We start from the raw sequence: 12,712 nt of genomic DNA, 5'->3' as shown, positions 1-12,712 counted from the left end.
TTCTCTTTGGGATATGAAAATAGGAAGAGACACATCTTCTGCAACACAGTCAAGCTCTTTGAAGATTGACCCATCAAATTGCTGGTTTTAAACAAAATTAAAATATTTGTTTAAAGAGAAGCTTAAAAACAATTGCATTGTCCTACCCTCCAAGTGAAATTTTGTACACATCTCCTGGTGTCTGGCAGCAAAGTACCTGCTGAGATATTTGGCCATGGCCTTCACTTGGCCCAGAATGACACATGACATTGAACTGAGACCAAGCAATCCAAGAAGACATAATTTTGAAACAGTTATGTAATAAGATTGCATGTAGAAATAGCCTTAGCTATGCACTCTTAGCAAGAGTATTATAATAAGGTTTCTGTAATATATTTTTGAAACAAACTTGAAATGACATAGAGCTTTGATAATCATTAATAGAACTCACACTGAGGATGCAGAAGTATAGTTATTAAATTTGCATATGAAAAGTAAATGAAGGTTTATAGGACAAGTGATACTACTTTATAAATACAAAGAAATGTTTGGCATATACTTAAGCTCAGAAGGTCATCATTAATGTGCTGTGGGAGCAATACTATTTCAGTCCTGTAATTCATTTCATGCAGGTCATTTTAGAGAAATTCTAAATTTATTTAGAACATTAGAAATGGGAGACATTTGCCTATGAAAATCACTAGATCAGATAAGACTGATTTAATATAAATTGATGAGATTATAAAGGGAAAATGAGAGTTGGCTAAGAGAGGCAGCTGGCAAATAAAAAGATAAGGCAGCGATCACTTCCCAGGAGATGCAAGAAGAAAAAGAAGCTGAATGTCATTTGATTGATTTAGGGGCAGACCTCAAACAAAAATGGGCTGGTTCATCCAAGTTGTAGACTCTGTTTTGGATGAGTCATGAAGATAATAAAGAGACAGATGTAGATGAGTCCCAGTGGAAGCAGGATGAACTAGATTGTAAGAAACTTTTATTGGGGTCTTGACTTACGGTTGTAGGAAATTAGAAGAGTTGGAAGGCTCTGGGAGAATCTGTCAATGGAAGTTTTCAGACAAACGGGTGAGAATTTTAGACCACTATAATATATGAAATTTTAATTTGTAAATAAAACTCAAATCTAGTGGGATATTTCTTTGGATTACCAGATTTTTTGCACAAAGTTTATTCTAATAAATACAAAATCAAATAAAAAACCAAAACATCTCTTATAAAAATTACATGATTGATCTTTTAGTCAATTTATTTGTCTTTACAGATTTACCATATGAGCCCCCCAGGAGATCAGCCTGGACCGGTCACGGCCACCCCACGCCCCAGTCGAAAGGTACAGTGTTGGCTCTCATGACCCTGAGTTTCATGTCGCAGGCAGTGGATGACTGTTGATGGAGTATATAATAATTTCTGTTGTTAATCTGTGATTTTGCAACATGTGATGGGTTTGTTCCATTGATGACAGAGTACAATTGATCTTTAACTGCAGTGATTCTTTCTCCATTTGGGTCATCAGGACTTTCATAACAAAAATAAAGGAATGATGTAGTGTATTTCAACCTTCACAAATGCATGTTTCATGGGATGTTTGACTACATATTAAATAATCGGTGATTTCCTGAATCTTGGCCATGCTTAAAAGTATCCCTGGCTTTACTTTATTTGACTGGTGGTTTCCCTTTATGTATTTATCTTAGACTATGATTTATTGTAATCTGTTTGGTAAACCATTCCAAATTCTTTTTCTTTTAACTTTTGGAAAAAGTGGGAGGTATCCATTTTTTAAATAATTGGAAATGTCCTCTTTTTTTGTTACAGTGTTTACATTTGATTTCATCAGAAAGGAAAATTTTTCCTTACCGTAAGATGCTTCTGAGTTAGACTATTATGTTAATAACTAAATTAACTGATAGAATGATTATGCAACAACATCAAAGACTACTGACCAAATCTGTTATAGCTAACTGCCTTTTGTATTTCTGGATTTTCAGCTGCTCAACCATCTCCTTCCACAGTGCCCAAAACTGAAGACCAGCGTCCTCAGTTAGGTATGTTTCAGGGGCCATCTGGATAACCATAAGAGAAGATTCAGGCTCAGCGCACATTTCTAAAATGCTTCACTTTTTAATGGAAATTAACATGATTTTTTGCCTCTTTTCGACGGCTCCATACATAAGATAGGGCCCAAGTCATCAGCCTACTCATGCGAGGTGACTTGAGATGGTGCTAAAACACGTCCCCAACTATGCAATAAATAGGGAAAAAAATTCTACTTGCACACAGGCTGCTTCTTTGTGATCCATTAATTTTTTAGATTTTACTTTCCATGCCTAAACAACACAGACTGCACGGCCCTGGATTGATGGGGCTTGGCACATGTTTGCCCTCTTTATATCATTGGTTGGTGTGAGCCCTGAGCTGTATGTCAGGATCCTGGGGTTGAATCCAAGCCCTGCCACCAATTAGGAGTCCCCTAGCAAGACATCTGAGATGCCGTGTGACATCTTCTCTCATAGAGGAGGTGGAGGCAGTTGATTTGGAGTTGGGGGACGTTTTTGGCTCTGAAATCTGAAAAAACAATTGAGTCAGGCGTTATGTCTGAAGTCACATCATACTATGTTACAACTATGTCTAGGATTTGACTTTGTTTCTTTTTGCTGTAGATCCTTATCAGATTCTTGGACCAACAAGTAGCCGCCTTGCAAATCCAGGTGAGAAACTGCTGATGATTTTCTTCTTACAAAATTACTTTTTGGCAGTGGTTATTTTGAAAAGTAAATTGGTATTGGTGAGAAATCCCTTCGACTGAACAGATTTTAGTTTTAGGTCTCACTGAATTATTTGCCTTAATGGAAAGATGGGTTGGGTTATAAATTAAGATTTCAGCTTCAACAAAGAACATTATAACCTAATCCAAGCTGTAATAGTTTTCTAGGGCTGCTGTAACAAAGTACCACGGATTAGGTGGCTTAAACAACAACAATTTATTGTCTCGCAGTTCTGGAGGCTGGAAGTCTGAAATCAGAGCGTCATGGTGGCAGGTTTCGTTCCTTCTCAGGGCTGTGAGGGAGGGATCTGTCCTGGGGGCTATCCCTGGCTTACAGATAGCCGTCATCTCCTCGTGTCTCTTCTCATCATCATCTCTCTGTGTGTGTCAGTCTCTGTGTCCAAATGCCTCTTTTGCATAAGGACATTGGTCAGGTTGGAATACCCACCCCATAACCTTACTGTAACTTGATTACCTCATTTAGGATCTTATCTCCAAAAAGGGTCACATTCTTAGATACAGCGGGTTAAGATTTCAACATAGGGAATTGAGGGAACACAATTCAACCCATTATACAAGCAGATAAAATAACTAGTATTTTTTAAAAGAGAGCCTTGATACAACCACAAGACTTCAAATTCAGGCTTATCTTCGATGGTCTGTTTCTGAACTTCGATGCTAGAAGAAAGTGCAGATTCTTAATTAGCCCATTTGTAACCAGTGCATTGCCAAGGTTTGTCACCTGTCCTAGTGTTTCAGTGCCAACCACATAGTTTTATTTGTTTGTATTCAGATCAGAACCAGCTGTGCTGGCACCAACTTCAGAAATTCATAGCCTATGCTGCATATTCCCAACTGCAAATTCAGATGCCAAGATGTTACAGGCATATTGCAAGCACAAGATGGAATGTATATTTCCTAAACGTTGAGGCCAAAATAAGGTTTGAAATGGAATAATTCAGATTTAATCAGTGTACATCCCTGCAAGAGAATCTACACATTGAAAACACGAAATGTTATCATTATTGAACATCTGTATTTTTGAAGTTAAATTTTGGTTAATGTTAATGAATTCAATGAATTTTTTTTTTACACAGCTGAAAATCTAAAGAAAACTAGTTAGCCTGGGGCCTAGACTAGGTGCTCAATAATTATTTGTTGCATACATGAATGCCAAGGATAATGAGATATAGTCCTTTAGCTCAGGGTGCTTTTGGTCCGTGGAGAGATGGACACAGGTAGTTACAACATTGTCCCAAACACGGAGCCACAGGCCCTTTTTGCTCATGCTGGCTTTCATCTAGTAGCCCAGGCTCCTGAGGCTGTGGTCTCTTCTCAGCCTTCTGCTCAGCTTGTCATTTGCAACTCTGCCATATAACCATTCAAATAAAAATAATGACTATGTTTTGAGATGATTATTATCAGTCATGCTTCAGGAAGACTGATCTGGCAGCAATGTTCAGGATAGATTAGAAAAAAGAAAATGACGGAAGCTGAAACACTCTGGGAATGTGAAATAACAATCAAACAGCTCCCACCCCGCAGAACGCCCCCCATAGAATGTCTGTGGTCCCTTCTGTGTCTCATAACAGCCCTGGGAGGTTACTATCTCCATCCTACAGAAAAGGAATTAGAAGTCCAGAGAAGTTAAGTAACTTTTCCTGTGTCACACAGCCAATGATAAGGGAGGTCAGATTTGAAACCTGACTCTGTCTCCAAAGTCTACTTTTGTTTTCTTGCCCTGCTCTGCCACTGACTAAGTATGAAGGGAAGAGGGGGTCTTACAAAATGTGGACTGTGAGAATAGAAAGCAAGGATTTCCTTTCAGGGTCATAACTGCTTAGGTGCAGGCGATGAATCTGAGGTCAGGAAGGAAGAGGAGGAAAGAGTCAAGCTGCACCAAAGAAGACCAAACTGGCCTTTGCACTCACACATTGGCCAAATGAAACATACATGTCCATGACCACATTGTCACAGCCCAAAGGTACTGCTTGGCTTGTTTGTAGAATAGGGCCTGAGTCACTTGCTCCTAAGCAAAGTGCCAGCTTTCACAAGGGAACACTGCATATGCCCTGGGCCCAGCAGCCCGGGGATGCCCTTTGTAGATAGAGGGACCTGAGCTCAGAGCAAGGAGACCGGAAACTCATCACAGGCCTGGGGAAGCAGGACTGTGCTTCATACCATTAAGACTGTTCTTAATGGGCCTGGAGAAAATGGCAACATCCCATCTTTGATTTGCAGGCAAGTGACTTTGAGATAAAGATTTATTTCATTTAGTTTCTGATGAATTTGACTTTCTCTCCATCTGTCTTTAGGCTTGTGTCTGTTGTGCTCATGTGAACTTTTCCCCTGAAACCAGAATGTCTTTTATCTTTGTATTAATGACAATGCTTCTTCCTGTTTGATTCTATTTTTCTATTCTCTGATAAATAAATCCTTCATCACTTAAAAATTGCTGTCTTTGCTCTTCATACGATACAAATTCCTTTTCATCATTTTAAGTGGAAAGATTGCATCATATAGTATGAATGCACAGGATGATGTCAGCATCCCGACATCTCTATCACAAATATTCACTTGATATGTACTTTGGACATCACTTTTCCTGCTGAGAACAGTGTGTCCCTGCATTCTGATATCATGGATCAGTTATAAGCAACACAGCTCCTTTACATCCCATCAGAGCAGCTGAGAATCTATCTAACATGGTTCCTCTAATGAAAGAGCTTCGTTGGGTTATGTTCAGAGGCTTCCTTGATGCTAACTGGATACTCTTCAATGGTGCACATGAAAATACATCCTGCCTCTTGCAGAACGACAGACCAGGCTAGGGATGTTTTCCCATTTGTTAGGAGGTGGGAGTGTGCAGTCTTCCAGTGGGAGTCCCCCAGGGAGGGGACAACATGGAAAGGACCTGAGGAGGCTACAGAGGTGTGCATAAACCAGGCCTGAGAGCAAGTTTGCGCAGTGATTAAGCATGGCAGCCTAGAGTCTGGATTTCAACCCTTGCCAACGCTGAGCAAAATAAGTCAGTCTACCTCTCTAAGCTCCAATTTCGTCACTTCTCCAATGGACTAATCACATGATTCCTGTGGGGATTAAATAAACCAATACATGTAAAGCGTTTAGAATGGTGCATGGCACACAGTAAGCTTTCAGAGGATATCAGTCAGCCCGAGAATAGCACCGTTTCAAGCTTCTTCATGGTTCAATAGGCCAATTGAACAGTATTTCTCTTTCTTTAGGCATTTCCTGGCTATAGGAGAGGAGTGTTATCTTTCCTTAAACTCTGATTTTCAGCCCAAAGAAATTATGACAAGACCATTCAAGTACTGAGTTCATCCTTACCATGATCTTGCAAGATAGTACTATTACCATCACCCCCACTTTACAGATGATGATACTGAGGCAGAGAGAGCTGCGAGAGTTGCCAAACGTCCCACAAAGGGCAGAGGCAGGATTCAGCTGAAGCAGTGGCAACTCCAAAGTTGGTGCTCCCTACCACCATGCTTTCCTTCCCCTCCAGTAAGTGGTGCCTGAGCCTCACTGAGCCTCGGGACAGAGACTTCCATTCAGGACACACCTGCTGGACACACCTGCTGCCTTGCAGAGGGTCCAGGCCACGCACGCGGGATCTTCTGCACCACCCCTGGCTTCTAGAGAAAGTGGCCCCAAACCACTGCCACCATGGTACTGGTGGGGCCCCTCACGGCTGTATTTACTGCCCTTGTTCATCAGCTGACGGCTGCAGGGCTTTGCACCAGGATGCTGTTTCCACCAGACTCACAGCTGCTGAGTCACTCTGCAGCTCTCTGCTTTGCTCTGTGGTTTGTAAACCGTTTAGTTTTTTTTTTGCCCCCTTTTTTGCTCAGTCTGTACCCCTTTGCTACCCTGTTTCTCTCCCTTTCTTTTAACAATATTAGGAGATTACTTTCCTCTGTAAAATTAAAGGAGTGCCTCTGTCTTCTTAAAAGCCACAGCCGCTCCCTTTCACCCACAGGGTTCTCTGTAGGTGGACAGTGCTGCTTGCCACTGTTTTTTACCCCCAAATATGTTTTATTTTGGTAATTACCCTAAGAAAAAATTAGTTCCTCCTTACTGACATCGCAAGGATGTTATTAAGAGAGAGTAAAAAAAAAATAGATCTGAAGGGTTTACCCGAGAAAGGTGAGTCCTAAGGTAGAGGTGGTGATGCTACTCAATGAAAGCTCTTGTCTTTCAGGAACTTCTCTTTGTAAATCCTGGTTTGGCCCATGAGTGACCCAAGCCACTTTTAGGCTTTCCTAAACCCTAAGCATTCTTGTTTTGAAATCTCTATTCTATATTCTAAAATGCACCTCGTCACACATTAAATGTTATTGTTTTGGAAGTAAAATAAGAATTTAAAAATTGCTCTTAAAATTTTATGACTGAGAATAATTCCTTTACCATTGACGATTTTTTAACAACCATTGTTCATTTTTGAGAATTCTTGCAGTGAGAAATTTTGTTCTACACACTGCAAAATGCAGCGAATTTTGTTACAAATATTAAATTTAACAATTAATGAGTTTGACATGATGTTACTCTTTCTACCATTTACTTAAGCATTCACTGATTTTGCATTTCCAGGTTTCTTTCAAGGTTTGAAAGCTGATGAATTTTGCTTACAAATCTCTTATTTCTATAGACCCTCCCTTGAAATTCTCACAGTCCTGAGCCCTGTGTCTTTATGGCTACTGGGTAAAATAGTCAAGTGAGAAATTAGCTCATCCATCCTTTGGGCATAGAGTTTGCTGCCACAAATTTAGGTCCCCTGCTTTCTAACTCTTCAGAAATAGGAGAGGCATGACATCACTTTTGTCCACTGATTCTGTCCTACACACGTTTATAAGAGAAATGGGTGAGGGACAGATTGCTAAGAGGCAATGCCAAGGTTTGAGTAGATTCCAAGTGTGATTTCGGCAGGTCTGTGGAGTTGCTTTCTCTATGGGAGAAAGTTGACGCTGAATATTTATTTTCAAACAACCGTATGTGTTTATATTGAAGCATCTGTTAGACTGTTAAATCAAAAATCCATGCCTTTTCCTATTCCCAGGTCATATATGGAATTTTTTCAAGTTGTAATTTTTTGGTTACAATATATATACTAAGACCATATGGTTTTCTCATACCATTCTTTGTATTTTCTAAATGCATATTAATAAAATGTTGGAGGCAACAAAACTTGATTGGGAACAGTTTGTATATGTGGTTCTGAAAAAGCAAAGGCTTCACTGCAATGAGCTACAAGCTGTTAATACATTTCAAATGTGTTGCTAGACTGAAAATGAGCACTTTCCAGCATAGATTCAGAAAAAGCTGACCTTTCTCACAGTGCTATTGTATGGATAAATTCACAAAAATATCCATTTCCATGTAGCCAACATGCAAAGAAGAGTTTATAAGTTGGGTGATATGTACAGGAGGCTAGCGAGGATTTAGAAGAAAATGAACTTAAAATTGATTTTTACATTATATTAATTCCCTGAGTAGATGTCAGTTAAAGTTACTTTAATCATTTTATCACATCGATTGATATTGCTTACAATATAATAACAGGTAATCTTTTGGTAATAAGTCTAAGGCAGTGCTATAACTGGAATTTGGGAGGAAAGACCCACCTCCCATCCATTCTTAAGCTTCTGAAATATGTTCAGCACAGCTTAGCTTCTCTTGGTACTGATACTGCTGTCAATATTTACATGCTGCTGTCTTCTAGGGAGCCATAAATTATCTTCAAGTATTGTAACATAGCAGCTAGAATGATGTGCCTGGATTTTTCTTTGAATTTCATAAAACAAAGCTGTATCTGTATGATTTCAATGAAATCAAGAAAATTCTGACTTTGTCCACCCAGCTAAATGTGATCTCTTTGACAAAGGAAGAGTCTCATTCAGCTTCCCAAGGGGACTTGCAGTCACTCATTGTTGGGGTTTTTCTTCTGGAAATGCTGCTTAACACAATTGGCATTGCAGCGCACAGGCAAGGCACTGGTTTCCGTTACGATGCACTTGCCCAAATACTGGAACTGGGTGATCTGGTTTGAAAAAGAGCCAGCTTTTTTTTTTTTTTTTTCTGAACTTCCTCATTTTGAGTGGGTTAATTCTGTTCTAGGAAAAGTTTTGACAGAATTGCTTTCTGAGCGCCAGCAAAATGTTATGTTAGAAATAATGGTGTTTACTTCCATTCTCGATTTTTTTCCATAAACTTTTAGAAGTTCATTTCCTAAATCTAACTTTTATTATCTTACTTGACCTAGCCAATATAAATGGCATTAAGTCATTATTGCCATCCACATAACAGTACTTTGTGCTTCACAAAATAGGAAAAAAATATATATAGCTCTTTCATCCCCTAAACACCAGGTTGATCTGGCCGTTCTTTTAAGGACGTCAGAAATGGATGGAACCAGCCTGAACTTTGCCCCATATGAATTCGCTGCATTCCGTCTAGGTCTTGAATCTGTTAGATCATCGTCCTAGGTCGGGTTCCCTTGATGCAGAGCTTGGGGTAAGCCTGCTTGTGCAGGTGACTGATTAACGGCATGTTCTCAGGAGAGAGAGAATGGGAAGTGCTGCAGGGGCAGCGCTAAGGAAGTTTCTGGCCTCCTCCAAGCCTCCTTGCAGCTGGACGCTGTTTCAGCCCAATCCCACGAGAGCCCTGAAGCCTGAATAGCGTCATGGAGTTGGTCTTTCCTTGAGGCAAGGGGGCCGGCCCATGGTACCCTGTTCAGTCCACCCAGCTGTGGGATACCTGGGGGTGGGCGAGGCGGCGGCTCTGTTCAGGCAAGGGCAGTTCTCTGGAGAAGTGGGTGGCCATGGAACGAGAGCAGTCCGCACCCCTGCAGCTGAGGGATGGACGGACAGTCCTGGTGAAGGGAATGTGGGCGGCACACCAATAGCACCTCCTTCCGTCATCACAGAGAGCCTCTTTCCCCTGGAACCTGTGCTCACTGGAGTTTTCCTTCCTCTCCTGACCTCATTAGGCAGTGGCCAGATCCAGCTTTGGCAGTTCCTCCTGGAGCTCCTGTCGGACAGCTCCAACTCCAGCTGCATCACCTGGGAAGGCACCAACGGGGAGTTCAAGATGACAGATCCCGACGAGGTGGCCCGGCGCTGGGGAGAGCGGAAGAGCAAACCCAACATGAACTACGATAAGCTCAGCCGCGCCCTCCGTTACTACTATGACAAGAACATCATGACCAAGGTCCATGGGAAGCGCTACGCCTACAAGTTCGACTTCCACGGGATCGCCCAGGCCCTCCAGCCCCACCCCCCGGAGTCATCTCTGTACAAGTACCCCTCAGACCTCCCGTACATGGGCTCCTATCACGCCCACCCACAGAAGATGAACTTTGTGGCGCCCCACCCTCCAGCCCTCCCCGTGACATCTTCCAGTTTTTTTGCTGCCCCAAACCCATACTGGAATTCACCAACTGGGGGTATATACCCCAACACTAGGCTCCCCACCAGCCATATGCCTTCTCATCTGGGCACTTACTACTAAAGACCTGACGGAGGCTTTTCCCATCAGCGTGCATTCACCAGCCCATCGCCACAAACTCTATCGGAGAACATGAATCAAAAGTGCCTCAAGAGGAATGAAAAAAGCTTTACTGGGGCTGGGGAGGGAAGCCGGGGAAGAGATCCAAAGACTCTTGGGAGGGAGTTACTGAAGTCTTACTACAGAAATGAGGAGGATGCTAAAAATGTCACGAATATGGACATATCATCTGTGGACTGACCTTGTAAAAGACAGTGTATGTAGAAGCATGAAGTCTTAAGGACAAAGTGCCAAAGAAAGTGGTCTTAAGAAATGTATAAACTTTAGAGTAGAGTTTGGAATCCCACTAATGCAAACTGGGATGAAACTAAAGCAATAGAAACAACACAGTTTTGACCTAACATACCGTTTATAATGCCATTTTAAGGAAAACTACCTGTATTTAAAAATAGAAACATATCAAAAACAAGAGAAAAGACACGAGAGAGACTGTGGCCCATCAACAGACGTTGATATGCAACTGCATGGCATGTGCTGTTTTGGTTGAAATCAAATACATTCCGTTTGATGGACAGCTGTCAGCTTTCTCAAACTGTGAAGATGACCCAAAGTTTCCAACTCCTTTACAGTATTACCGGGACTATGAACTAAAAGGTGGGACTGAGGATGTGTATAGAGTGAGCGTGTGATTGTAGACAGAGGGGTGAAGAAGGAGGAGGAAGAGGCAGAGAAGGAGGAGACCAGGGCTGGGAAAGAAACTTCTCAAGCAATGAAGACTGGACTCAGGACATTTGGGGACTGTGTACAATGAGTTATGGAGACTCGAGGGTTCATGCAGTCAGTGTTATACCAAACCCAGTGTTAGGAGAAAGGACACAGCGTAATGGAGAAAGGGGAAGTAGTAGAATTCAGAAACAAAAATGCGCATCTCTTTCTTTGTTTGTCAAATGAAAATTTTAACTGGAATTGTCTGATATTTAAGAGAAACATTCAGGACCTCATCATTATGTGGGGGCTTTGTTCTCCACAGGGTCAGGTAAGAGATGGCCTTCTTGGCTGCCACAATCAGAAATCACGCAGGCATTTTGGGTAGGCGGCCTCCAGTTTTCCTTTGAGTCGCGAACGCTGTGCGTTTGTCAGAATGAAGTATACAAGTCAATGTTTTTTCCCCCTTTTTATATAATAATTATATAACTTATGCATTTATACACTACGAGTTGATCTCGGCCAGCCAAAGACACACGACAAAAGAGACAATCGATATAATGTGGCCTTGAATTTTAACTCTGTATGCTTAATGTTTACAATATGAAGTTATTAGTTCTTAGAATGCAGAATGTATGTAATAAAATAAGCTTGGCCTAGCATGGCAAATCAGATTTATACAGGAGTCTGCATTTGCACTTTTTTTAGTGACTAAAGTTGCTTAATGAAAACATGTGCTGAATGTTGTGGATTTTGTGTTATAATTTTACTTTGTCCAGGAACTTGTGCAAGGGAGAGCCAAGGAAATAGGATGTTTGGCACCCAAATGCCGTCAGCCTCTCCAGGTCCTTCTTGCCTCCCCTCCTGTCTTTTATTTCTAGCCCCTTTTGGAACAGAAGGACCCCAGGTTTCACATTGGAGCCTCCATATTTATGCCTGGAATGGAAAGAGGCCTATGAAGCTGGGGTTGTCATTGAGAAATTCTAGTTCAGCACCTGGTCACAAATCACCCTTAATTCCTGCTATGATTAAAATACATTTGTTGAACAGTGAACAAGCTACCACTCGTAAGGCAAACTGTATTATTACTGGCAAATAAAGCGTCATGGATAGCTGCAATTTCTCACTTTACAGAAACAAGGGATAATGTCTAGATTTGCTGCGGGGTTTCTCTTTCAGGAGCTCTCACTAGGTAGACAGCTTTAGTCCTGCTACATCAGAGTTACCTGGGCACTGTGGCTTGGGATTCACTAGCCCTGAGCCTGATGTTGCTGGCTATCCCTTGAAGACAATGTTTATTTCCATAATCTAGAGTCAGTTTCCATGGGCATCTTTTCTTTGAATCACAAATGCTGCCAACCTTGGTCCAGGTGAAGGCAACTCAAAAGGTGAAAATACAAGGTGACCGTGCGAAGGCGCTAGCTGAAACATCTTAGCTGAATAGGTTTCTGAATTGGCCCTTTTCATAGCTGTTTCAGGGCCTGTTTTTTCACGTTGCAGTCCTTTTGCTATGATTATGTGAAGTTGCCAAATCTCTGTGCTGTGGATGTTTTGGCAGTGGGCTTTGAAGTCGGCAGGATACGATTACCAATGCTCCTGACACCCCGTGTCATTTGGATTAGACAGAGCCCAACCATCCGTCATTTTGCAGCAGTCTGGGAAGGCCCACAAAGTGCCCGTATCTCCTTAGGGAAAATAAATAAATACAATCATGAAAGCTGG

At 41.6% G+C, this 12,712-nt stretch overlaps 1 protein-coding gene across 5 annotated transcripts in view; it reads left to right on the top strand.

Moving 5' to 3' along the window:
• ERG (ETS transcription factor ERG) overlaps nucleotides 1-11,723 on the top strand; it is a 277,876-nt gene extending 266,153 nt beyond the window's left edge. For all 5 annotated transcript variants that reach the window (XM_004062800.5, XM_055373832.1, XM_004062799.4 and 2 more), the window contains 4 exons: nucleotides 1,259-1,327; nucleotides 1,986-2,042; nucleotides 2,658-2,705; nucleotides 9,768-11,723. In XM_004062800.5, coding sequence (XP_004062848.1) covers nucleotides 1,259-1,327; nucleotides 1,986-2,042; nucleotides 2,658-2,705; nucleotides 9,768-10,288 — 695 coding nt within the window. In that variant the 3' untranslated portion in view covers nucleotides 10,289-11,723. The remainder of the gene's footprint in view (nucleotides 1-1,258; nucleotides 1,328-1,985; nucleotides 2,043-2,657; nucleotides 2,706-9,767) is intronic.
• The last annotated feature ends 989 nt before the right edge of the window (nucleotides 11,724-12,712 follow it).

Source organism: Gorilla gorilla, chromosome 22, assembly GCF_029281585.2.
Source record: "Gorilla gorilla gorilla isolate KB3781 chromosome 22, NHGRI_mGorGor1-v2.1_pri, whole genome shotgun sequence".
In the NCBI taxonomy this organism is placed as follows: Eukaryota; Metazoa; Chordata; class Mammalia; order Primates; family Hominidae; genus Gorilla; species Gorilla gorilla.
The sequence above is the reverse complement of the archived record's forward strand: the minus strand, read 5'-3'. Positions and strand labels throughout refer to the sequence as shown.